General features: G+C 43.7%; 1 protein-coding gene across 3 annotated transcripts in view; it reads left to right on the top strand.

Moving 5' to 3' along the window:
• SUCO (SUN domain containing ossification factor) overlaps positions 1-26,432 on the top strand; it is a 96,624-nt gene that overhangs the window by 57,270 nt on the left and 12,922 nt on the right. For all 3 annotated transcript variants that reach the window (XM_045027956.1, XM_045027955.1, XM_045027957.1), the window contains 9 exons: positions 7,320-7,425; positions 9,480-9,500; positions 9,736-9,791; positions 11,141-11,232; positions 13,930-13,995; positions 16,891-16,965; positions 20,955-21,054; positions 22,365-23,540; positions 24,894-24,981. In XM_045027956.1, coding sequence (XP_044883891.1) covers positions 7,320-7,425; positions 9,480-9,500; positions 9,736-9,791; positions 11,141-11,232; positions 13,930-13,995; positions 16,891-16,965; positions 20,955-21,054; positions 22,365-23,540; positions 24,894-24,981 — 1,780 coding nt within the window. The remainder of the gene's footprint in view (positions 1-7,319; positions 7,426-9,479; positions 9,501-9,735; positions 9,792-11,140; positions 11,233-13,929; positions 13,996-16,890; positions 16,966-20,954; positions 21,055-22,364; positions 23,541-24,893; positions 24,982-26,432) is intronic.

Below are 26,432 nucleotides of genomic sequence, written 5' to 3' on the forward strand. Positions count from 1 at the left end.
AATAACATGCAAGACTAACTATGCATGTGTAATAAGTGTTTTTCGAAATAGGTATATCAGCCATTTAGCTTTCCCCAAAAAAGCAAAATAACTTAATTTACACTATTACCTTGATGTCCTGTGGTACTTTCTAGATCAGTCTTTGATTTGCCTCCTTACAAATGGCAGGGAAAAGCATCATTGATCTCTCTTAATTTTATTTCCTCCCTAGATGAGGTTTGTATCCCATAAATAATTTTTTACCAGAAGTAAAAAACACTAAAATATTAAAGAACTTACTTGCAAATCAAGCATCTAATATATCTGCATTTATTGTATCTTTAATTTGTGGTTAATTTTTTAACTCCTTGATTGTCATCCTTAGTTGTGGAAAGCAAGTAACATATTTTAAGAGATCCCACATCATTACCTTCCAGTGGTATAAAACGAGTTGCCCACATCCTAAACTCCCAACCAGTGTTATCATTAGATTAAAATACTAACTCTTTAGTAGATCCCATATCCCTTTTTAAAAGTGTGTGTGTGTGTAATATACACACACATACAGGGCAGAAATCCGAAGTCCCACTGCGTGGGGATGAAGTGTGGGTTCCTGAGCCCTGCCAGTCGACGCTGAAGCTGAAGCCTGAGCAGTGTAGTTTCATGGGGTCCCCTGTGGCATGGGGCCTCAGGCAATTGGCCTGCTTTCTATCCCCTGACGCCACCCTGGCTTTTATATGCAGAAAACCAGTTCTTCTTTGAAGTTTTCCCCTTAGCTGTACCCGTACTGGGGGAGCACCGTGGCTACCCCTGGAGTGGTGCCTATATATCGCGCTATAAGGGGAGCCACGCGCTCCCTCCACCCTCAGTTCCTTCTTGCCACCAGTGAAGGTAGTTGGAACTTTGTGCTACAGCTCTGCTGCAGGTTTCCTTCTCGACCTTAGTGGTACCATTCGTGGATTGTTTCTTCAGGCTTCAAGTCGTGCGACTCCTGTCACCGTTCTATGCCTAGGAGTGACCTGCACGCTGAGTGTCTCCGCTGCATGGGTGAAACTCACACCAGTGACCGTTGTAAGATCTGTACGTCATTCAAGCCAAGGACCAAGGAGAGAGAGATTAGACTTTGAGCTCTCCCGATGGAGTCGGCGCTGGCCCCAACTCCGGCGTGTCGAACGGACTTGGCACCCACCGCCGCGTCGTCAGTGCATAGCGAGGCCCCCTCGACCAGCCGGCACCGGTCTCCCACCAAGAAACAGGGGAAGGGCCCCACCTCGCAGCAGCGCCGAGACAAGGAAAGAGGGGAGGCTGGTCCCATGTTGGGCAGCCCTCGATCTCCCCTGGGCTTAAGGCCTCCGACTCGTGTTGAGCGGAGCAGCCCGGCGCTGTCCGCGCACGCATCCCCACTGGTACAGATGCCGTCGACGCCGGAGGCGATGCAGGCTGCGAAAGACATTATGAGCCTACTGGTTCTGGACACACAGCCGGGGATGGGCCCCTGATCCTGCGGCAAGCCTCCTTTGGGTGCCCACCAAGCCTCCCTGGTGGAACGCAGTTCCCACTCTGAGGACCGCTCAGCGCGCAGCGACTGATCTTCCTGTAGCTTGTGCCCGCCCTCGACGCCAGCCAGGCCATCTGGGTTGCTGCTTGGATGGGAGTCTCGGGGACCCTTCACGCCGCCTGCCAGTGAGCGTAGGCGCCGAGAGAGGCACTGGGAACGCTCCCCTTTGCGGCGTGACTACTGCAGCTGATCTTGATGGGATAGATGACGTCGTTCCTGTTCCACTTCCTGCTCTCCTAGATGTCGTGCTCGAGACTCCCCCCGTGATGCCTTGGCGCAGGGGCACCGGACCTCCCAACGCCGTCAAGAGTACCGAAGCAGCACTTCGGGTGGGTACTGTTCCTCGACGTCGAGGTCCAGGTCCTGAGGGAGGCAGCGTCGCAGGCACTGCTGCTCCTACTGCTCTCGCAAGACCATGCCCTCGATGGTGACCTCTGCCTTGGCACCCAGCCGCCCACCCTCAATCCATGCTGCTCAGCCAGGACAGATAGCGCCACTGGGCTCCCAGCTGGGTCACTGGCAAGGGGCTCTGTGGCAAGGGCAGTGGTGCCAATGTGCTCCGTGGCAGGCGATTCCTGCCAAGACAGGGGCCCGCCCAGTTGCCAGAGCGTCTCAGACTCCATCGGCCTAGTCTGGCCGCCTAAGAGACAAGTTGGTGGGCCACGAGTCAGCGGATCCACGCCCGGACTCTGATCTAGGGCTCAACACCCTGATACCAACCGAGGCCCTCGGCTCCATGCTGGCCCTCTCCCTGGCACCGGATGACACCATGACGGCGCCTCCACCTTCAGTCCCACAGGAGGACTTTGAGGCACACCAAGACCTGCTAAAGCGGGTGGCATCCATCCTCCAGCTGCAGGCCGAGGAGATGGAGACCCCGTCCGATTCCCTCTTCAACGTGTTGTCTCCCTTGGCACCGGGCCATGTGGCTCTGCCCCTGCACCAGGGTATAACCAACATTTCTAACACCCTGTGGCAAACTACTGTCTCCTTGGCCCCAATCTGAGCAGATATGACTTTAACCTTTGGGAGACACTGCCTAAGTTTGAGACCCTCCTCCCAGATCGGGACAGGAAGGACTTCAAGGCTCGAGTGGAAGAGGGGGAGGCGGTGGCAAAAGCGGCCCTGCAAGCGGCGTCGGATGCAGCTGACACTGCAGCCTGCTTGATGGCTTCTGCGATTTCCATGCGTAGAGTGTCGTGGCTCCTCTTGTAGGGTCTGTCCTCGGAGGCCTAATCCCTTATGCAAGACCTTCCATTCGATGGAAAAGCGCTCTTTGCACACCAGACGGACGTCAGGCTGCATGGGATGAAGGATTCCCGTACCACCCTGCAGACCTTGGGCCTCTACGTTCCTCCAGCTAAGGACAAAGCCAGGCCGCAACCGTCGGCTCAACCTGCGAGGAGCAGATACGAGCCCCTGTATAAGAGACCGAAGGACCGAAAATGCTGGTCTCAGCAGCAGTCCCGCTCGGACTCGCAGCCTGGATCCTTTAGGGGCAAGAAGCAGGGAAAGAGGCGGTTTTGACTGTTTGCAGGGGGACACTGGGCCAGTTGCCAGGGAGGCTCCCCCCAGTTAATAAAGTTTGTGTTCTGCAACCGTTTGTCTGCCTTCCGCATGACGTGGTCCCGTATAACTTTGGACCAGAGGGTCCTCAGCACCATTTCCAGGGGCTACATGTTGCAGTTCACCTTACCCCCACCAAACCACCTGCCCTCTCCAGTAGTCCCGGGCGACCTGGAGCATGCCCTCCTCCTAGGCCAGGAGGTGGACCGCTGCAACTGGGGTTGGTGGAAAGAGTCCAGTAGAATTCCAGGGCAAAGAGTTCTACTCCCGGTACTTCCTGATCCTGAAGGCCAAAGGGGGCCTCAGACCCATCCTGGACCTCCAGGGCCTAAACAGTTTTCTGGCCCGCTCCAAGTTCTGTGTGGTGTCCCTGGCCTCTATTATCCCCTCCCTGCACCCGGGGGACTGGTACACATCCCTGGACCTCCTGGACGTGTACTTTCACATCCATATTTTTGAGGGGCACAGGCGCTTCCTAGTGGGGCTGGACCACTGCCAGTTTGCAGTCCTTCTGTTTGGCCTATCCACGGCACCCAGGGTTTTCACAAAGTGTATGGCTGTGGTAGCTGTCTATCTCAGGCAGGAGGGGGTACAGATCTTCTCATACCTGGATGATTGGCTTCTCAAGGGTGACTCGCGTTCCGAGGTAAAGACCCATGTGGGGCTGCTTCTCTCAACATGTGCCAGTCTCGGCCTACTGGTGAACGAGACCAAATCAACCTTAGTTCCAGTTCAGCGCATAGTGTTAATTGGGGCGCTACTGGACTCCTTGAGGGCCACAGCCTCTCTTCCCCCTAGACAGGTTCGAGGTGCTGAGAGATCTCATCGGGAAGGCCGCGACCGAGGCAGTGACAAAGGTGAGAGCGTGCCTTCGAATTCTGGGCCACATGGCAGCATGTACGTATGTGGTCCACCATGCCGGGCGCTGAATGAGGCCCCTCCAGCTCAGGCTAACCTCCCAATTCTCTCAGGCCCGGGACGGGCTGGACAAGGTTCTCATGGTTCCGTCCCTGATGCTGGCTTCCCTTCAGTGGTGGTCTTACCCAAGCAATATGCTACAAGGGGTCCCCATTTGGGATGTCAGCCTGTCTATATATCTGGTGACTGACAGGTCGGACCTAGGTTGGGGATCCCACTCAGGGAACACACGGACCCAAGGGACTTGGTCGATCCCGGACCTGTCCCTTCACATAAATGTCAAAGAGCTCAGTGCAGTGAAGTTGGCATGCGTGGCCGCACCTTTGCGGCAAGGTGGTCAGAGTCCTCACGGACAACTCCGCCGCCATGTAGTATATCAACAGGCAAGGCGGCACTCGCTCCCTAGCCCTCTGCCGGGAAGCCCTGAGCCTATGAAGGTTCTGTATAGCCCACAGTATCTCCCTGAGGGCCTCCCGGGCGTCCGCAATACCCAGGTGGATTGCCTCAGCAGGGTTTTCTCCCCTCAGTATGAGTGGTCTCTCCACTCGGAGGTTGCTCACTGGCTCTTCTGAGAGTGGGGAGTTCCCCGGCTCGACCTCTTTGCAACCCACTGGAACCGGCATTGCCCACTGTTCTGCTCCGGGAGAGGGGCACGATCGCTGATGCGTTCCTCCTATGGTGGTCGGGTTAGCTCCTTTATGCTTTCCTGCCGTTTCCCCTCATCGACAAAGTCCTTCAAAAAGTAAAAGCAGACAAGGCAAGAGTCATCCTCATAGCCCCGGCGTGGGCCTGCCAACACTGGTATGGGACCCTCCTCTGCCTCTTGGCAGCCTCCCCGAGGATGCTGCCGCTTCGCCTGGACCTCCTCTCCCAGGATGGGGGCCGCCTCCTCCATCCCAATATAGCTGTGCACCACCTGACAACGTGGTTGTTTCATGGCTAGACGAGGAGGAGGGCAGGTGTTCAGAGCAGGTAAGGTGGGTCCTCCTGGAAAGCAGGAAGCCGTCCATGCGCCATACGTACGTGGCAAAGTGGTCCAGGTTCTCCAAGTGGGCGAGTGAGCGGGGAATTTCCCCCTCCTCTGCACCTCTCTAGCTTACCCTGGGCTACCTCCTGTCCCTTAGGGCTCAAGAACTGGCACCCTCCTCTGTCAGGGTACACCTGGCAGCCATATCGGCCTTCTACCCGCTGGTGCAAGGGCACTTGGTCTTCTCCCCTCTATGACCTCCCGTTTCCTGAAGGGCCTTGACCGTTCGTTCCTGTATGCTAGACCCCCCCCGTGCTGCAATGGGACCTAAACCTGGTTTTGTCCAGACTCACGGGGCCTCCCTTTGAATCTCTGGCCACGTGTTCCTGGTTTCGCCTCTTGTGGAAGGTGGCCTTCCTTGTAGCAATCACGTCGGCCCGACGGGTCTAGTAACTCTTGGCCTTCCACAGGGATAAAGTCCAGCTCACCCACACCTGGCATTTCTCCCGAAGGTGGTCTCTGCCTTCCATATGGAACAGAGCATCTTTCTTCCCGTGCTCTGTCCTAAGCCCCATTCCTCTAGCGAGGAGAGCCGCCTCCACGCGCTCAATGTGCATAGGGTGCTGGCCGTTTACCTGGATTGGACCAAACCGTTTTGGAAATCCTCGCAACTCTTTATTGCCTTGGCCGAGCGGGTGAAGGGGCAACCCATCTTCACCCAGCTTCTTTCCCGCTGGATCACCTCGTGCATACGTACGTGTTACGATCTGGCAGGGGTTCCCCTGCCACCAATTGTTAGGGCACACTCTATAAGGGCTCAGGCCTCATCAGCGGCCTACATAGCCCATGTCCCTATCCAAGACATTTGTAGGGTGGCCACTTGGGCCTCAGTTCACACATTTACTTCGCGTTAGGTGATCGTTGCCCAGTCTAGGGATGACGCCATATTCGGCAGGGCGGTACTCCGTCCCGGTCTACCGTGAACTTCTACCCACCTCCAACAGATACTGCTTGGAATCACGTACTGTGGAATACACATGAGCAATCACTCGAAGAAGAAAGGACAGTTACCTGTTCCATAACTGGCATTCTTAGAGATGTGTTGCTCATGTCTATTCCACGCCGTGGCCTCCTTCCCGTCTGTCGGAGTTGTCCGGCAAGAAGGAACCGAGGGTGTGGGGAGCGTGTGGCTCCCCTTATAGCGCGATATACAGGCGCCACTCCAGGGATCGCCACGGTGCTCCCCCAGTATGGGAACTGCTAAGGGAAAAACTTCCGGCACCGGTGCACGTGGCGAGCACGCACACCTACTGTGGAACAGACAGGAGCAACACATCTCGAAGAATACCAGTTATGGAACAGGTAACTGTCCTTTACTGCAGCATAAGTAGGCCGTGGAGTTTTTATAGCATATTGTGGTGGGCTCAGAAAGAAAAAGGTTGAGAACCCCTAGCATAGGGGATCTATTGATTGCTCCTTCCCAGTAACTTGTGAAGGACTTTATCTTCTCTTGAGCTTTGATGGCTCAAAAACTATGGGTGTATGGTCATGTTTCAAAATTCCAAACTTTGTATCTGTCATGTTCTCTCTCTCCCCTAACCTCCTGCTACTTAAATGAGGGCAACACTTATAGCTATATATGTATCTAAAGCAGTCTGTAGTAAGAAGCAGATGCACACACCTTATTGCAGTACTAAAGTAGGTATTTACATGTTTGTAAACTATATATTCAGTTAACTTGTTCTTAAATTAGGAAGTACTTAGCTAAAATCATCCCCAAGCATGAAAAAAAACTTTGCTATAGACTGTAGGTATTTTGAAATGCTTGGAATCTCAGTAATTTAGTAACTGAACTGGGATTAATTCTACTATCATGGAGTATGATACTATAACAAGCAGTGTTTTATCTAATGGTAGAGTGTCTTTTTTGTGAAAAGAACAATGATGATGTTCTGTTGAACTTGAGACTGACAAACTTCTTTATTTTGCAACATCCAGACCATTTTTCCTTTTCAAAGCAAATACTTCAATATATTTTGTTTGGATTTAAAAATCAGTGCCCAGCAACACAGGCCTTGTGCATAATCCTTTAATAATTGTATAGGCATTATGGAAACAGGATTGATTTCAGTTTAGAGTTTCCTAGAATGGCTAAACAAGAAATATTGAAGTTATGAAAAAAGAATTATGAAAAATATTAAAATGAAATACTGTTTTTTAAAAATATTAATAATTCAAAGAAATTAATAATTCAAAGAATATTGAAATTATAAAAAAAATCTTGATGATTCTGTGTTTTGTTCTTAAAGTCAACATTTTGGTATTTTCCAGGTACCCAACAAATAAATGGATTAAATTAGGTACTTTTCATGCTAGAGATGAGAGAATTGTCCAAAGCTTTCCTTTGGATGAACAGATGTATGCGAAATACGTTAAGGTAATATTTTTAATGTGCATTGAATGCAACCATTCTCACTTTTAATGTCAACAATTTTTTTGAAGGATTACTTCTGCTTGAGTCACCAATACAATGTTGCTTGAGAGTCTGTTCAAACCTGGGTTGAAAAGTCCTTGCTCAGTTAGCAATCTGAATTTTTGTTTACTGACATACTATGATTAATTCAAATACAAGAGGGTATTAAGGAGAGGTTGATAACTTTAGCATCAATTTTCTCAACTGCAGTTGATTTTGTAACTTTGGTTTTGGCTGCCAATGTTTTACTTTGCTTTTTAGGTTTAATGAAGCAAAACGTTCTCAGAACTTTTATTTTCTTTATAAGTACAATACATACCAATACACATGTGGTGCATATTTCCCCAGGTTCATATTACCTGCTGTACTTTATTCTGTATCTCTGCGGTGTAACCTATACTCTAGCAATTATACACTTCCTCAGTAGTTTGTACTTTATATTGCTACACAACTTCAAACAAAAATAATGATGAATTAAAAACTGAAAATTTAGAACTTCAGTTTTGATATCTAGTATAGTATTCATAATGGAGTTCTTGAGCTGTAACAATCACATACGCTAATTCCTTTGAATTATTTAGGCTTCCTGTGCTGGAGCCACAATGTAATAATTGATAAATTCACAGAGGCTTGTTTTGCATTGAGAATACTTTACTTAAGATTTCAGGAAAATGTGAAATCTAGCCTATTTAGAAATCCTCTCATAGTTAAGGAAGAGAATTTAATGGTACAATTGCACGTTGCTTTTGTTCTGAAAAGGATACTTATGCTTCCAAATACTTGCTTTTTGATTTATTTTTGAACAATTTTTTTTCTCTAGTTAACATCTCATCTGAGCATCCAAAACAACATTATTTGATGCATTGGCATGCTTAATATTTGTTTTCACTAATAAAAGTGAGCATGTAACAATGCCATAAATAAACATTAAATCTGAGGACAGCTTTCTATTTTCATTTGATTTTTTTTTTTTTACTTGTACTGCAGTGGTTTCTGGAGTAACACAACTTGAATGGAAACAGTGTGGATTTTGATTTGCTATTCTCCCGCATCCCTCTTAAAAAAATAATTCGAAGCATACTAGCCTTCATTTAGCATTCTCTCTCTCTCTCCTTTGAACCTGTGTTTTAGATTCTAGTTGGTTAAAGATGTAGTACATCTTTTTAATGTTATCATGGTAATTTACTTTATACCTTTTTTAAAATTCTATCACAATACTATTAAATTTTTTACAAAAGTTAAACTTTGGCACCATCCAAGGAAATGCAATCACTTGAAATCGCTGAATTTCTGTAAAAATTGGCTTGTACCATTAAAATTAAGCAATCTATTTTCCTAATAATGTGGGAGTGATTTAACTTGTAATCTATGATAATAACTATCCAAATCTTTTACTCTTCAACTGTTAATTGCATAATTACACCCCCAAAAAATCTTGCATGAGTCTGTAAAATGACAAGATAAAGACTATTTGCTCTGCCTGCTGGCTTAATTAATAGCCTAATCAGTATAGCCAGAACTGTGACTTTATCTGTTAGTAAAGTACCAAAAGTGTGCTAGATGCTATAGATTTTTTTAAAATCTCTTGTATATATTGTTCTGCCTTAAATATTATGGTCCAAAACCCATGAAATCTTAAAAGTACTAATTGTTCTTGGAATGTATTGGCTTTTATAATATCGAATATAGTTTGCTAGCATGTTATAAATATAGTAGTGGCTAAAACTTTCCCATTGGATCTTCAGCTGCTTTAACAGAAAATTTGGAATCTGACTGTATCTTCCGATTTAATAGAAACAAAGATTTCTGTGCATGTTATTCCTTTCTGTCTGCAAACTGAGGGCTAAAGTAAATCTAGGTTTACCTAAAGCAAATGATGTAGTATTGCAGCTTTATCCTTTGCATCTTATTTCTTTGTGCATTTGATAGTACTTATTTTAAAAAAAAAATTCTAGTTGCCTGTGGCATGGCCTTTGTACTGACATCTTTTTTTTTTCTTTTCCTTTCTCTTGCTTCAGATGTTCATCAAGTACATAAAGGTTAGCAACCTCCTTTCTGAATGTTGAATGCATAGGGCTTGGGTATAATCTGTGGCTCCGCATGTTAATGCATGGCAAGAATAAAGCTTTCCAAGAACCTTTCTGTAATGAGCAATCTGCACATCACTTACATAAATCTAACTTGCAGATTGAAAACTGTATGGATATGTTGAATGGAGGTTTAACTTGATGGTTCTTTCCTGGTCTTCCATTTTGAATACTTCTTATTCTTTAGGTGGAGTTGGTATCACATTTTGGATCAGAACACTTTTGTCCTCTAAGCCTTATAAGGTAATATAGAATGAAACACTTAAGCTGAAAGTTTTCTTTACTGCAGTGCTGCAAAAGTAGCTAATGTTTTCTAGTGACAACTGGAAAACGCAAGTTTGAGCTTTCAGTAGCTTTATTCCTTTTGAAATTCATTAGAGTGTTTGCTTATAAAAGTTACATAGATTAGCTGCTGCATAGTAATGCTGCCAAGTCACTGAAAGCTTTTTATTTAAAATAGGTAGCGTTATGGACTAATTCAAGTGTTCCATATTAAGTAGAAGCATGAGAGAAGGCAGAGATGTTTGTAGAAGTGGACAAAGGCATTCAAGGCTGACATAATTGGCAGAACAAAGGATGGGGTGTGCAATACAATAAAACAAGTGAGTGGGTAAGCAAGGAGGGGAAGGACTATGAAAGGCCTTAGGTCTGATCTAGTCTGGCAGTTACTGAGCTCCATCTAGTCCAGTATCATACTGTCTTTGACAGTGGCCAGTATTAGGGGCTAGATTCATAAAAGGACTTAAATGCCTAATGGCCACCTTGGGTACCTAAATCCCAGAATCAGGCCCTACTAAGATTCGCAACCCCCCGATTCAGCTGCCCCTGTACCTTGTAGGCACTTAAAATTACTTGGTCCCTAAATTTTTGCATTAAAAGTTCCCTAGAAGCCTATATTTATGCCTCTCATCGTTTGTTCTGCAGTCCTACACCAGGCGTACAGACGTCTTAACCCCTAAAACAATGCATGGACCAAGGAAAGATAGCTGTCCCTCCACTTCACTCACTTGCAGGGCCCAATCTGTTGTTAATGCTCAGCCCTTGCCTACCAGCTTCGGCCGTGTAGGTGAGCTTACACAAAACAGCTGAAGCGGTAAGGAGGACTGCCTCAAACTTTTAGTCCAGTAGTTATGGTACTCATTTGGGATGTGGGAGATCCCTGGTTCAAGTTCCCTGTCTGTCTATGGAGAAGAAGGGATTTGAACTGGGATCTGCCATCTCTCAGGTGCATGTCCTAATCACTGGGCTGTGGGTTATTCTGATATTGGGCTCCCTCAGTGTCTCCTGTTGAAGCTGTTCCACTATGAATAAATAATTTTAAAAAGTCATTTGAGCAGGGGGACTGGATTTTTTGGAAATGTTTTGGAGGAATTAGCGACAGGATTTGGTTCTAAATACAATACTCTCAGAGTGCTAACAAATTATTTTTTGGAAGTGACTTTGTTTCAAAGGAAGGGAGTTTGGTCAGCTTATGGAAGGTGTCAGTTTGCTGTCTGGCTAACAGAGGATAAGCATTGCTTACTTAATACATATTTATGGCAGTAAGTACAGCAATTAGATTTTTGCACTCAGTTTTAATTAAATGTTTATAGGGTGTTTGGCACTAGTATGGTTGAAGAATATGAAGAAATTGCTGACTCTCAATACCAATCAGAACGACAAGAGCTGTTTGATGAAGACTATGGTAAGCAAACAGAAGTAACTGATGCTTGTTAGTCATCAAACATACCTTCTGTACTTGGTGATCGCTAGTATTTTTCCCCTGCTGTGTTGAATGTTTTATTCTGAAGTTGAGGATGAGGATGAACTAAAATAATCCTTAAAGTAGTAAAATATGACGGAAAATTAGGAATGTGCTAGAGGTTATAAGCCTGTTACAGGAGTGAGTGGGTGAGGTACTGTGGCTTGTGATATGATGGTCCCTTCCGGCCTTAGTCTATGAATCTGAGTAATGTGCCCGTTTTCAAGGCCTGTTCGAACATCCCATTAGGCCTTATACAACCTACTGTTCTTCATTATAAACCTCTGCAGATTGTTCACTTCTGGGCACTACTGTCTGAGTTGGTGAGAATTACAGTAGGCTGGCTGAGCATATATACACCTCCAGCCATCCTCCCCAGACCTGTTACCTTGGATGTTGTGAGCATGCTTCTCCCTTTGTGAATTCTCAAGCCATCCTTCATCCATACATAGATTCACTTGGTGACAGACATGCTCTGACTTCAGGTGGTTACTAATGCACTCTGAGCTGGCAACCATACTTATAAGAACATAAGAACATAAGAAAGGCCGTACCGGGTCAGACCAAAGGTCCATCTAGCCCAGTATCTGTCTACCGACAGTGGCCAATGCCAGGTGCCCCTGAGGGAGTGAACCTAACAGGCAATGATCAAGTGATCTCTCTCCTGCCATCCATCTCCATCCTCTGACGAACAGAGGCTAGGGACACCATTCTTACCCATCCTGGCTAATAGCCATTTATGGACTTAGCCACCATGAATTTATCCAGTCCCCTTTTAAACATTGTTATAGTCCTAGCCTTCACAACCTCCTCAGGTAAGGAGTTCCACAAGTTGACTGTGCGCTGCATGAAGAAGAACTTCCTTTTATTTGTTTTAAACCTGCTGCCTATTAATTTCATTTGGTGACCCCTAGTTCTTGTATTATGGGAATAAGTAAATAACTTTTCCTTATCCACTTTCTCAACATCACTCATGATTTTATATACCTCTATCATGTCCCCCCTTAGTCTTCTCTTTTCCAAACTGAAGAGTCCTAGCCTCTTTAATCTTTCCTCGTATGGGACCCTCTCCAAACCCCTAATCATTTTAGTTGCTCTTTTCTGAACCTTTTCTAGTGCTAGAATATCTTTTTTGAGGTGAGGAGACCACATCTGTACACAGTATTCGAGATGTGGGCGTACCATGGATTTATATAAGGGCAATAATATATTCTCAGTCTTATTCTCTATCCCCTTTTTAATGATTCCTAACATCCTGTTTGCTTTTTTGACCGCCTCTGCACACTGCGTGGCCATCTTCAGAGAACTATCCACGATAACTCCAAGATCTTTTTCCTGACTCGTTGTAGCTAAATTAGCCCCCATCATGTTGTATGTATAGTTGGGGTTATTTTTTCCAATGTGCATTACTTTACATTTATCCACATTAAATTTCATTTGCCATTTTGTTGCCCAATCACTTAGTTTTGTGAGATCTTTTTGAAGTTCTTCACAATCTGCTTTGGTCTTAACTATCTTGAGTAGTTTAGTATCATCTGCAAACTTTGCCACCTCACTGTTTACCCCTTTCTCCAGATCATTTATGAATAAATTGAATTGATTACCTCTGCTTCAGATGCAAGCCCTGGCTTCTTTCAGGACAGAGGGGAACAAAAGTGAGCTAAGTTTTGAAAGGAGGCAAGACACAGGAACGTAAATAAGAGAGAATGGTGAGAGAAGGAAGAGACAAAGCTGGCCCTGCACATACAGTGAAGGAAAATAACAAGAATGTATTTGGAGTAAACATTGACTTCTTTCACTCAGCCTTGTGCTGAAGCATCCCATTTTAATTCTTAAAGGAAAGAGAAGTGTGGAAGAAGTTTTACTTGGCTGAGGAAAATAGAAATGTGTGGGCATGCTCTTTCTCTTCCTAGATACCAGCTTCCAAAACACTCAGGGAGTAGCTCCGGCTTCTTCACTCCCCTCCCCAATCAGAAATGTTTAAGTTTTTCACTTTGAAAATCTAGTCATCTTACTTCATAGGAGTTACCTGCAAGAGCTTCCTTCTGAACCTGCAGAACTGCCTTGTAGTTTATATAAAGGGACTGCACCCCTCAACTGTCTCAGTTCCTTTTTGGCTGCTGCAGAGAGATAATGGAACTCATCCTGTCGTGTCTTCAGGCATAGACATTTCCTTAGCCTAGCTTAAGATTTAGTGTAAATCACTAATAGCTTACTCCCATGTCCCCGGAGTCCACTGTCTCAGGCCCTGAGGCTTGCAGAGACTTCCAGAGGTGTATCTCTTGCCTTGCAGTCAGCCCTGAAAGGGATGCCCATGTTTTGTGCTTCCCGTGTCTTGTTGAAACCCATTTTTTAACCAGATTTGTGGTTTGCTGTGCCTTTATTCCCTGGGTTAAGGGAGTGGGGGGAGAGATCTGAGATTCTAGACTCCTCCTGGCTTCAGTGCCTACAACCTGATACTCCAGTGGGCTCATTGACAATATCAGTGTCCTTTTAACTCTGATTTACAGTAAATTGAAGTGTTTGTTTTTTTACTTTGTCAGACTCTTTGCATATAACTCAAACACTAGACCTTGAGGTGTATTTTCACTGTTCATAAGGCATGTAACTTTCTGTTGCAACAATATTTTCTTTAAACAGATTATCCATTGGATTACAATACAGGGGAAGAAAAATCTTCAAAAAATCTCCTTGGCTCTGCTACTAGTGAGTATAATTGCATGTTTCTCAGAACACTTTCATAATGCTGTCTACTAATAAAATGGTTTATTTTATGTGAAAGTAAGATTCCACTTTATTGTGACACATTTATTTCATTAAATAATGGGAAAAATCATGCTTTTGTAATTCAGATTTAGAGCAAAATTTTCAAACTCATAAATGCCTTAGTAGCAGACTGAGACGAAGTGCCTAAGTCTCTTTTGTAAATAAGACTTAAACTCCTAAAATACTTAAAGCATTTTTGAAAATTTTACTCAGTCCTTTTCTCTTAGCATCAGAGCAATAAGCATGTTAAGCTAAATAAATGAAAAGTTGAATGTGTTTTTTTAAGTCTTAATTGTTTTATTAACAGTGCAGTAGAACCTTGATTATTAAAGAGGATAGAGTTGCCTGAGCACCTGGCTAAAGGGAATGGATAGAGAACCACTATATGTCTCTGAGCCAAAGTCTTTACATGCATAGCATAGCTTCTTTATCCGTTCTTAAACCAGTCTGCTTTTGAGGGAGCTGATGGCTCAGGCACTTCTTCTCACATTCTTCCTCTTTAACCAGTTTCATTTAATCTGGGTGACTGTACCTAATCTTGTGAAAATAAGTGAGTTTTAGTGGACTAAGGTGACTAGACATGGCACTACTTCAGTTTTAATTGGAGTCCTCAACTTCAGCCGCATTGTTTTAAGATAATAGCACCAGTCATCCAACCCTTCTAGAATAATTGTTGCCTCGTTGAGCTTGTTCCTGTCTATCAAAGTTAGTGATCTAGCTTCTGCAGGCACAATGAATATTACTTCTGCTTAGTGCTCACACAGGTTAGTAGTCTTGTATCTGCATGGGCAAACATTTTTATTTTTTAATCCCACACTATACAAGTTTGTAATGCTTGCTTTCAGTTTTTCCTAGAATATAGCTGTGGCTTAAGTTTAAAAAGGTCATGTCCAGGAATGTTGCACAATATCTTAGTGGGAAGGAATAAATTCCCAAACAGTCTATTAATAAATGTTAAAGTGCCAAATAATGTTGGGCTTTCAACTCGAAAAGCAGCATGTTAGTTTTCCTGACGCTGCCCCATTTATCCTTTATCGTTAGTCTTGAGCTACCCATACCCAGAATAGTCTTGATAAAGTACTTTAAAATATGATACAACTGTATTTGCATATATAGTATGTAACTTAATACAACTACAGCTTTGATGGTGTGAGAAGTGCAGTGACTTTCTTTAATGGATGTCAAATATGTTTTTATAGTGTGTTTAGTATGCCAAAGTCTGTTTAGAAACCAGTGACTATGTAGCCATTAAGCACTCAGTAACTCTTACATCGTCTTGGCTAGTAGTCTGTTATTGAGACTGCCATTTGACCAGTACTCCTGGGATAATCTGCATTCTTTTTTGGGGGGGGGGGGGGACCTTTGTGAGGCTTGTGCTTGGGCAAATGCAAGAGTGACAAAAGCGGCCTCCATTTAGTCAATCTAGTACAATGCCATCTCTAATCTCAAGTAGAGAGGCTAATATCATCTATGTAACAGTAGAACCCCCTAGTTATATGAAGGGTAAGGAGGGAAGCATCAGAAATTTGATTAGGGATTTGGATGATCATAAGAGCTGTCTTGCATTCTCTCTGGCCATATTGACCAGGGCAGGTAGCTCTTGTGCCCTTGCTCCTTCTCTTCTCATCATCTGGAAGATTGACAGAGCAGCTTCAGTTGTCTCTTTCCTCTGTTTTACCTTCCGGAAGGAATCTGGTTCAGATTTCAGATCTGAGCTGACCTATGTTGGTTATGATCTCTTATAAGGCATTCAGCAACTACAATGGTAAGCCTGGAATAAAAACCTTGATGAACAGATAAAATTCATGGTGTTCAGGAGTGTAGCTCTCGAGCTTTTTAGACTGCAAAAGCACTAGTCTAATCAGTCTTACCAAAACCCAAATACTTTTCAGTAATTCTGGTTCTGTAAAGATATCACTTGATAGGATGGGTAGGCAATCAGAGTTAAAAAGGAAATAGTTTTTGGTTCTAGCTTACTTGAGCCATTTATTTATGCTTTCACCTGAGGGAACTCTTTCCTCCTATCTCATCGAGGAGCTGAAAATATTCTAGAGGACATAGAGGCATTGACAGTTGAGCTTAATCTACCATTGACTCAGAGGACTGAATTTTTTTTGAGTGCTAGAGGGATTTCCACCTGTCTTGTGCTGGAAGCACAAGATTCAAGAGTAGAAAACCAATTCAATACTAATATAGCAAAAACTCTTACCTGGAATTCTACTTCTCTGAACTTTTCTGCAGTCTATAGTAGATTTCTTATCCATTGTGGACCTGTATTGAATCAATAGCTACAAAAAGATCTAGAACCTTCCACCAGCTTTGATTGTTTTTCACTTTTCCCATGAAAGCAACTATGTTTCTCAGTTCAGATGGAAGAGGAACATTTTGCCTGAATGTAGTAGGATCTTTACTGCCACCACCATGTTGTTTAGGAAATACGTTAGTAGCATGTTGTTTAGGAAACATTTTAATTGCCTTTCCTGCTCACATATATTCTTGAAGTAAAACATGTATATTTACAACTTCCTATTTTAAATATGGTTGGAAGCCAGGATAAACCTTTTAACTGAGAGCCCCACTGGTAAAGATTTGGCATAATTTTGCAAAATAACCTAGAAACCTATATTTGAAATTGTCAAGCAGAAAACCCAACCATTTTTTTTTATGATGAGACAAATAAGGAGGAAGTAGGAGGGAATAGATTACTTGTTTGGACTGGGAAAAAAAATTGATGGATCCAAAGTTAGTCTATGCAAATCAATGGGTAGATAATAGTACAGATTTCTGTGAGGATTTCTGGTCATGTCCTCTCTGATCAGTCGTGTTTTTGTTCAGATGCCATTCTAAATATGGTGAATATTGCTGCTAATATACTTGGAGCAAAAACAGAAGAGATTTCTGAAGCTGAAGGTAAATGTTATTTCCTTAAATGCATAATTTTGTTAATTTATTAAAAGATGCAGGATTTTAAACATGTTATAGATTCCTTGTTTCCCACCTTCATTTCTCCTAAGGACTTGGGTGACCTGAGTGCAGAGTAGTTCAAGAGTGGAATGCACAGATGCAATCACTTGGAGTGCATGTGTCCCATGCACAGTCATCGGAAACTCTTCCCTCAGTGGTATCAGTCAAGGTGGCTTGAGCACCCCTGCCATCACATGCTGGTATAAAGGGCCCAGCTATCTCAGAGACCTCTCACTTCCTTCTTACTGCCTGTGGTGGCAGCCAAACAATTCTACCACCCTAGCAAATGCTTTGTGTGCTCATTGTAAATTCATTGTACAGCAAATAGTTTTCTAGATTTGTAGCTGATCAGTACTTCGTAGTGTGGAAATGGAAGGTAACCTTCAGTTCCCAGTTTTGGGGTTTCCATTTCTCAGTACTAAGGATGCCTCGGTCACCTGGGTTCAAACCCTGTATCTTTTGTGCTAGAGTTTAGCCGTCCTGAATCGGCACTGAGTGCTTCAGTGTCAGTTAGGAGTGCACTTCCTATCGTGCCCAAGACCTGACACTGCTAACCCTCCCCAGTACCTAAAAAGAGGCATAAGACCACTGAGAGAGGAAGATGGCCAGCACCAAATCTTCTAAATATAGGGAGTAGAGTACAGCTGAAACCTAAGCATTCCTCTGCTCTGGTATAATGGTGCCAGTTTCCATCGACTCTGGCACCAAGGCAGGTACCATCGAGTCCAGGACCCAAAGGGCCCCTTCTGCGTCTGCAGTACCACACAGTGACCTAAGACAATCTTGGTATTGATCAGGCCAGAGGTGGTTGTGCCAGTGAGAGATCTGCTGAGCCTTTTGATACCAGTATCTGTGGCAGTGCAGGAGATAGCGCTCCTGGTACTGGCAGATGGAGGGGTGCCAGTATCATTGGTGCATTACTTGGTACTGCAACAACCTGCTGTGCCTTGGACTCCCATCGGTACCGTCGAAGGGGAAACCTGCAATGTTGACTTCTCTACATTCTTTGCCAACTCAGCACTGGTCTCGGACACCATCACGGGCAGCATCCCACTTGGTCGGCAGAGGGTGATTCGCTGTCCTTTGAATGAGAGACTGGCTCCTACTTTTCCTAACCTTGGAACCAGTCACTCTATTCCTCACATAGGTGTTACTCCCCTGGGTTGCTTTTGAGATCCTCTGGGTGGAATGGTATTGGGCATCTGTCCAGGGAGTCACTGGGACCCACTACTAGCTCAGTGGTCATTTTGGAACCTGTGGGGATTTCCCCTCGGTTTTATGTCCTACACAAGTTGTTCATTCTCTGTGTACTTGCAGATGCATGGGGAGTCTACTTGCCAGGAGCTGCCTGGTCCTCAGTCTGGTATTAGGCCTAATACCAGGAAAGGCAGAGGCAGTTCACAAGGAGCTGTGGGCTTCTGTTGGTTTTGCAACTCAGGACTGCTAACCAACAATCTCTTTTGGAACATTATGATTTTAACATTTGAGACTTCTCCTTAAAGATTAAGGACATGTTGCAGGCGGATGCTAGACAGATGTTCTCTTTAGTTGGTGAGGGGAAATCCATACTAAAGTTTGCTGCAGATTGAACTAAATGTTACAGACTCGGCTGTTAAGGTTTTTTTGCAGTTTCCATGCGCAGGAGCTCTTGCCTGCAGTCCTTGGGGTTTCTGCGTGAGGTCCAACAAACAATTCAAGACATGTCCTTTGAAGGGTCCTCACTTTTTTGGAGCAGACAGACTTTAAGCTCCATGAGTGGAAAGATTCTGGAATTATTTTAAAGTTTTTGGGACTGTATGCTCCTGCTCCACCCAGGAAACTTTCTCCCACGGCAGACCCACCATTACTCTGCCGCTGCTCATCAGGATCTGCAAAGAGTGAAAAGTAGAGGTTATAGACACAAGCTGCTATGTCCTTTGGCTTCTACATCAATGCGTGCTCCATCTAGACTGGGGTGGTCAAACTTTTTAGGGTGAGGGCCACATCTGGGTGGGGAAATTGTATGCAGGGGCAGGGGTTTGGGGTGTGGGAGGGAGTGCAGGGTGTGGGAGGGGATGCGGTGTGCAGGAAGGGGCTCAGGGCAAGGGATTGGGGCAGAGGAGGGGCACGGAGTGTATGATGGGGTTCAGGGAAGGGGGTTGTGGTGCAGAGTGCAGGAGGAGGCTCAGGGCAGGGGTGCAGGATGGGTGCAGACTGGGAAGGGGCTCAGGGCAGGGAGTTGGGGTGCAGGAGGGGTGCGGGGTGTGGCAGGGGGTTGGGGTGCACGGGTGCAGGGTGCGACAGGGAGCTCAGGGCAGGGGGTAGAGATGCAGGGTGTACGAGGGGGCTCAGGGCAGGGAGTTGGAGCTGCAGCAGGGGCTTCAGGGCAGGGAGTTGGGGTGCAGGAGGGGTGCGAGGTGAGGGCAGGGAGTTGGGGGGCAGAGTGAAGGAGAGGTTTGGGCTCTGGCCCGGCAAGTGGCTCCAGGGTGGCAGTGGCGCACACGAGGGCCAAGGCAGGCTCCCTGAATGCCTGCCCTGTTCCCAGCCCTGTGCCGCTCCAGGAAGCTCTGTGGCCCCTGGGGGAGGGGGAGCGGAGGGCTCGTGTGTGCTGCCCTTGCCATGCCTCCAGGTATCTCCCCTGAAGCTCCCATTGGCTGTGGTTCCCCGTTCCCGGCCAATGGGAGCTGCAGGGGGGCAGTGCCTGGAGGCAAGGGCAACGCACGGAGCCCTCTGCCCTCCCGCCTTGGGGCCGCTTCTGAGAGCGGCGGGGGCCGGATACAAAGCCCTGAGGGACCGGATCTGGGTGATCTAGACACCCAGGGGTTGCTAAACAGGCATTTTGATGGGTGGCTCAAGGATGCCATACCAGTTTACAGCTTCTTAGTGCTTGATCCCTGCCTACTTCAGACCAATGGGTCTTAAGTTCTGTGCAATTTCTTTGTACCCCTCCCTCCCCCTCTCTCTTCAGGGACCACTCTCTCAAGGGTTTCCTCATCCAGTAGGTTGTCTCCTTTGAGTTGGAACCACAGAGGAGGCGCTGCAGTGTCTTGGGGGGAAGGGGTTCTATTCCTGTTTATTTCTAATCCTGAAAGCTAAGGGAGGTCTAATTTTAGACCTGCACCCCAACTCAACAGATATCTCAAAAAGCTACAGCTTTACATGGCCACCCTGGCTTCTGTTGTTCCCTCCCTGGATCCTGCTATGCAGCCCGTGACTTAAGGTGTGGCAATTTATTGAGATCACAGAAAATATCTGATTCATAGTGAAGCACTCTGGTTACCAGTTCACCATGTGGGTACCGCTGAGGGAAAATTTTCAAATGACTCTGTACAGCGTGTACACATACCAGGAATGGAATAAACGTGTGCAACACATTTTGAACAACAGTTACAGAAGACTAACTGTTTTCTCTCCTTTTCTGTGGTTTCTTTCCCCATACTGCTGCCACCATAAACTCACCCTCCTGACTAGGGAAAAGATGCTACTGTGATTTTCTGTGGCTATTACTGATGGATTAAATAGCATGGGGTTCTGCATACTGGTCCAGATATCTTTGTTCTTTGTGTCAAAATCTGCCTGATGTGGTCTTTAGCCTGTAGCTTTCCACAACCTTAGTTATAGAGACTAAAAAGACTATCTTTCTTCTCCATAGAAATACTTCAGCACATCTTTCATATGCAAAATCACATCAACAGGTGGCCAATTCATCTAAGTGTAAACATAGAGAATCGGTATCTTGTTTTAGTGTAGTTCCTTTGTTAATGCTACTAAACATGTTTATAGGGAAAATAAATATGCCTGGTTAATGAGAATTCAGTTTTTTGAGCATACTGTATTAATGTTTCCTGTTTCCTCACCCATTTTTATGCTTCCTTCCTGTTGACTTCTGTTGTATTCATGGAGCTCTCAGGAAGCTTATTATATTAATTTGATTGTGGTTCCACATACTTTAATAGGAAATAACAGTATGTCTGAAAATACCACTGTTGCTGCTGCCACTGCCACTTCAACAGATGCACCAAAACTGCCTGAACCAACCCTTCTTCCTTCACCAGAGTAAGTGATTTTGTGTGTTAAATTTAGTTCTAATAAGGTAGAGCTTGGCCATGACTTGAAATCTTCTGCATCAGACTGCTAGACTTCGGCCCTCGTTTATACTAGAAAACCCTAATGTAGACATACTTGCATTGGTTGAAACCTTGCCTATACAGGTACTTGGGCTTGACTTTAACATACTTGAGGTTCACGTCTTTCATATTTGTTGATAGAGTTTTCAGAATGTAGTTACTGTGTATTGCAATAGTCTTCACTGCATGAAAGTATATGTGTAAATTACTACTTGCTTGACTCAATGAAACCAGTGTATTGTACCTTTTTTTTTTAAACAGGAAGTCAAAAGTTCTGGGTCAAACTGTTTTTTGTGACCACTGAAACAGTTGAACAAAACCATAGGGCTGTGATTAGATTGTTTGTAAAACAAACAATGGACAATATTCCTAGAAAATATAAAATTTCTAAAAATTCAGCCCAGAGGGAGTAGGCAACACATTAGACTAATTCACTTTCTTTTTTTCTGGTCCCTGGGTTCGTATCTTAGCTTGTCACAAGTGAATTGCACTCCATACATGTGTGTCATGTTGGCTTTTGTTGCAAAGAAACTTGTATATTTTGGAGGCTAGGAAGGCTGTTGAGAGTTTTTTTAATTTTTGAATATTAAGGAATTTAATACTTCCTTGGCATATTGACACTTCAGATCAGACTCTAGGCAACTTATTCTTTGTCCTTTAATTATAACAATTTGGAATTGAGGTCTGCTTTGGAACCAAGCCTGGATTTCTTCTCCTCCTCTTTCTTCCCAGCCCTTAGTCAAGTTTCTCTGGATCTGATTTCTGCTCTGCCTTATTTTTGCATGGTACCTCTACTCAGTCCCATGTAGAACTGGCTCTAATAGGGAAGACTAGGTTCTGTGCAATTGATATGCTGTTCTATGGGTCTCTGGTTTGAGGAACAAACCTAGAAAATAGGTATCCTGATACATGAAAATAAATGTAGTGATCTCCAAATTGACATTTGTCCATGGTACAAAGCCACTATGTGATTTGGCACAGTTCTCAATTTTTGTTCAAGAGAAGCTTATGTCTGGAATAGTCAGGGATAGTAAACCAAGTTAGGATTGAGATGTATTGCAGAGATAAATCAGTGATTTATTTAATTGTAATGGCTCCTGCTTATACTATTTCTGACATTTATTACCTGATATTTATTACTCTTTCCTGAGCATCACTTTCATGCATTCTTTTTTTTTTACAACTACCACCATATCCTACAAATCTATAGCCTGTGTTTATTTTAACTTCTGTTTGTAGGCTTGTAACTACAGAGCTACCACAAGTAGATAAGGAACAATTAGTCCTGGAATTAACAAAGGAGAGCCCCATTGTTCAGCTAGTTCAAGAGTATGAAGAGGAGGCAAGTCAGTCAACGGTGACCCTGCTGCCTAGTGATGAACAAGAGGAAGAAACATCAACATGGTTTGAATCTGAGACAGAAATCTATTGCTGTGAGCTGGTGACGGTTTGTTGTATTTCTAGCTTTTCAGAATATCTCTATAAGTGGTGTTCAGCTGCAGAAGCTGTTCATCGACAACGTAGCAAAACTTCTGAGAGCAAGCAAGGGGATTACTCTGTTACCATTCAGCATTCACAACCAGTTCCAACAGAATCTTCAAATGTTTCAATAGATGAGTCTCTGCCTGAGAAACTAGATGGTGAAATTACAGGGAGAGTACCTGGATCTACTATTGCAAGTGACTTAAGCAGTGTACTCCATGAGGATATCACTAACCAGACTATAGATTCTATTGAATTGGAACCCAGTCATCCTCAGACTGTCTCTCAATCTCTCCCCTTAGAAGTTACTTCTGAAATTAAGCCATTATCTACAATGGAGGTCTCCTTGGAGCCTACAAAACATGAGGCAGCACAGTTAACTTCCCAGATAATTCCCCAAGAGGATACTGTTGAGATACATACTGAAGCAGAAAAGAAAGCTGAGAGTTCTGTTTCTGAGAAACATTCTGTGGTCTCTGAAACAGACGTTGTCAGTGAATTCAAGGAGATCAGCACAAGAGAGACAGATTCTGTCCAAATCCTCTCAAAACCTACAGAGACTATACCACAGCCTGAATATACAATGGCAACAGTAGGCAATGATGTTGGGGAAGCAAAAGTGAGTGCTTCAGAAATGCAGAAGCAAGTACTGTCTCCTGTGGTAGAATCTTCTGCATCAACTGAAATAAAATATGATGAGCAAACAACTGAAGAAGCTTTTCTAGCTATTCCTGTTTCTGGTGGACAGCAGAGAATGGCTACAGATTTCTATGCTGAATTGCAGAATTCCACAGATCTAGGTTATACTAATGGAAATCTTGTTCATGGATCTAATCAAAAGGAGTCTGTATTTATGAGACTTAATAATCGTATTAAAGCCCTGGAAGTAAACATGTCTCTCAGCAGCCGCTATTTAGAAGAACTTAGTCAAAGGTAAGTCTCCTAATAAATTATGAAAATCTACCTTTATCATGTCTAAAATGTGTTTAACACGACACAGCTGATTAGAAAAATCTGTAGGCAACATGCTAACATGTATTTGAGTAACTGATCAGCAATGTAAAGTTTTTGTTTTTTTCAGACAATTGAGCAATAACTGACCATTGGTAGAAGCTGCCAAAAGTTTAGATTTCTGTATCTGAATTTTTCCCTATGTATTTCAAGCTGCCACTGAATTTTATATTCTACTGCAGAATACACAGTGCTCCATTTTTAAAGAGTGTATGTATTGCCTGAGGATGTGCACTAAGCCTTCTGCAAACCTTCCAGAGTAGGATCTGATCCTGCTGCCTCTTCAGTCAGTTGCAGAAGCATCCAGGCCTTAGTAATTTCCCTTACTAAGTGTGACAGTCTATGGTGGCATGTAATTCCTTTTGGTTAATACAGTAATGTTAAACTCCTATGTTTGTGTTTTAAAAAGAGATGGATAGGGAGGGGAACACAACCTGCAGATTTTAATGAAGTTAGTATAACTATTCAATAGTAGTTATTTTTGATGCATGTATGGGAGTAAAGGTTGGTAAATCTTCTTGTCATACACTAATTACATAATCCTTTCTTAGTAAAGGCTGTAGTTGTAAATGTTTGCATTGCTTCTTTTTTCTGCTGCTTCAACACTGAAAGCTTTTTGCAATGCATTCACTCTAATGTATGAAGGGTGAATGCACTGCGGGGGGGGAGGGATAGCTCAGTGGTTTGAACATTGGCCTGCTAAACCCAGGGTTGTGAGTTCAGTCCTTGAGGGGGCCACTTAGGGATCTGGGGCAAAATCAGTACTTGGTCCTGCTAGTGAAGGCAGGGGGCTGGACTCAATGACCTTTCAGAATCCCTTCCAGTTCTATGAGATAGGTATATCTCCATATATTATATTGTAGCTCCCATAACCATGCTTACTGACCCCAATCTTCTGCTTAGTGCTATTTAATGCTGCTTCCTGTGAGTCACAATTAATCAGCACCAACAGTAAGTAGCAGAAGCACCTTCCCACTCCAAACATTTCGGGCATACAGCCCATTGCTAACTCTTTTAATATTAAAATAGGCTTTAATTTGGCTCCTAAAAATGTTTTAAAAAAAGTTATCTGAGAATTAAACAAATAAAGACAGGAAAATAGCAAAGTTGTTCCAGACGGTGGGAAACTTCAAAGGAGAGGGGTTTTCTCCCTAAAACTGGTGAGAATGTGGGCGAGAGCAGAGAGGAAGTTAGTACTAGATGAATAGAGGAAGGTGCTGTGGTGACAGTCTGTGAAATTGTAGTCTTTAATATGGAACCCAATTCATTTTATAGGTACCGAAAGCAAATGGAAGAAATGCAGAAGGCTTTCAATAAGACTATAGTAAAGCTTCAGAATACTTCAAGAATAGCAGAAGAGCAGGTACGAATTGCTTCTGTTTAAAAGTAGGTGACAGTGTATCTTAACGAAGAGATTCTCAAGAACGTGTAAAAGCTTACAAGGACAATGTCAGTATTTTTAAACTTTGTTTAGTGACTGGACTGAGCACAAATCTTTAGAAATAGTCATGTTTTGTTACTCTAAAACAGTTATGTAAAAGCTGCAGATTTGATATTTTTTCTATTTAATGTCCTCCCATTTTTCATCTTGTAATTATTCTGTAATTAAATTTTAGATTTCTTTTTCTGTAAATTAATGGGAAGCTCAGACTCTTTTCCCTTCCACTTTAATTTCTTAAATTTACTTTTCAAGAAAAATAAATGACTGGTATAAGTAGTCTGAAGGCGATGGAGGCCCTTTTGGGAAATCGTATCCAAGTCCCATTTTAAAAAATTATTTAAGCACTTCTGCTTCTAAATCACATAAGATAAAATTTTCAAAAATGCTTGTTTATATACAGATCCATACCTGATCACTTGCTTCTTTTGGACTCTTATTTTCAATCCTTATAAATGTAGGTCACCCCACTTTGAAAAGGACTGAATTGACAGATGCTGTGAGAGGTGTTTGAGGGGCTGGGAACCCCCTGTAGATAGTCATGGTTGCATAAGAGTTTCAAATCCAACTCCCTGCTTTCAGTAATTTAAAGCTTCTGAAACTTATTTGAGCTGAAATCTTCCAGGCTGGGTCTTGGTCCAAAAGTCACATTTCTTTTTAGAAAGTTTAAGCAAAAGTTTTGTTTGCTACACTGATGCCTTCAGAAAGCACAATACACAAGGAAGGTGGATGAAAAACAGTATACTGGGAAGTCCTATATATCAGCCACTTTAGACAAGGGTTTGCCTCAGACTTGTATTTTTGTAATTTTTTTACATATATTTAGAGGGTGCAAATTGAAACTGCTTGAGCATGCTTTAAATTGATTCAGTAGTCTTCCTACCCCAAATGTACTAATGTAGTTTGCAGAGCAATTGGCAATGCAAGGTAATCGAAGCAATTAGACTTCAAACACAAGGTTTTTTTAAACATCCTATTTCCACTAGGTCCTTAAGCATTTTAAGCATCATCTTGTCAAAATGTAGTTCTTGACAAGTGATTTATGAGGAACAGGATTTATATTGCTATGGTAACTGTTGAAATTCAGGGGAAAAATTAAGAGTTCTAAATAACGTATCACAGGTATTATTGAATTCAGACTTTCACTGGAAGTCTTTCAACTACTGCTATTTGAACACATGTTAAATCCCATTTAATGAACTTATCATAAATAAGATACATTGGTTTCATTTTTGTTATGCACTTTAGAGAAGGGAATAGTTAGAAATCATAGTGGGATGTATTGGTATAGTATTACATAAGATTATTAGATGCAGTTAGTCTTAGAACTGCTAAAGATTTTCAATAAAGCTTTTCATGCAGAAATCTGACGCAGC

This window comes from Mauremys mutica, chromosome 8, assembly GCF_020497125.1.
Source record: "Mauremys mutica isolate MM-2020 ecotype Southern chromosome 8, ASM2049712v1, whole genome shotgun sequence".
NCBI lineage: Eukaryota > Metazoa > Chordata > Testudines > Geoemydidae > Mauremys > Mauremys mutica.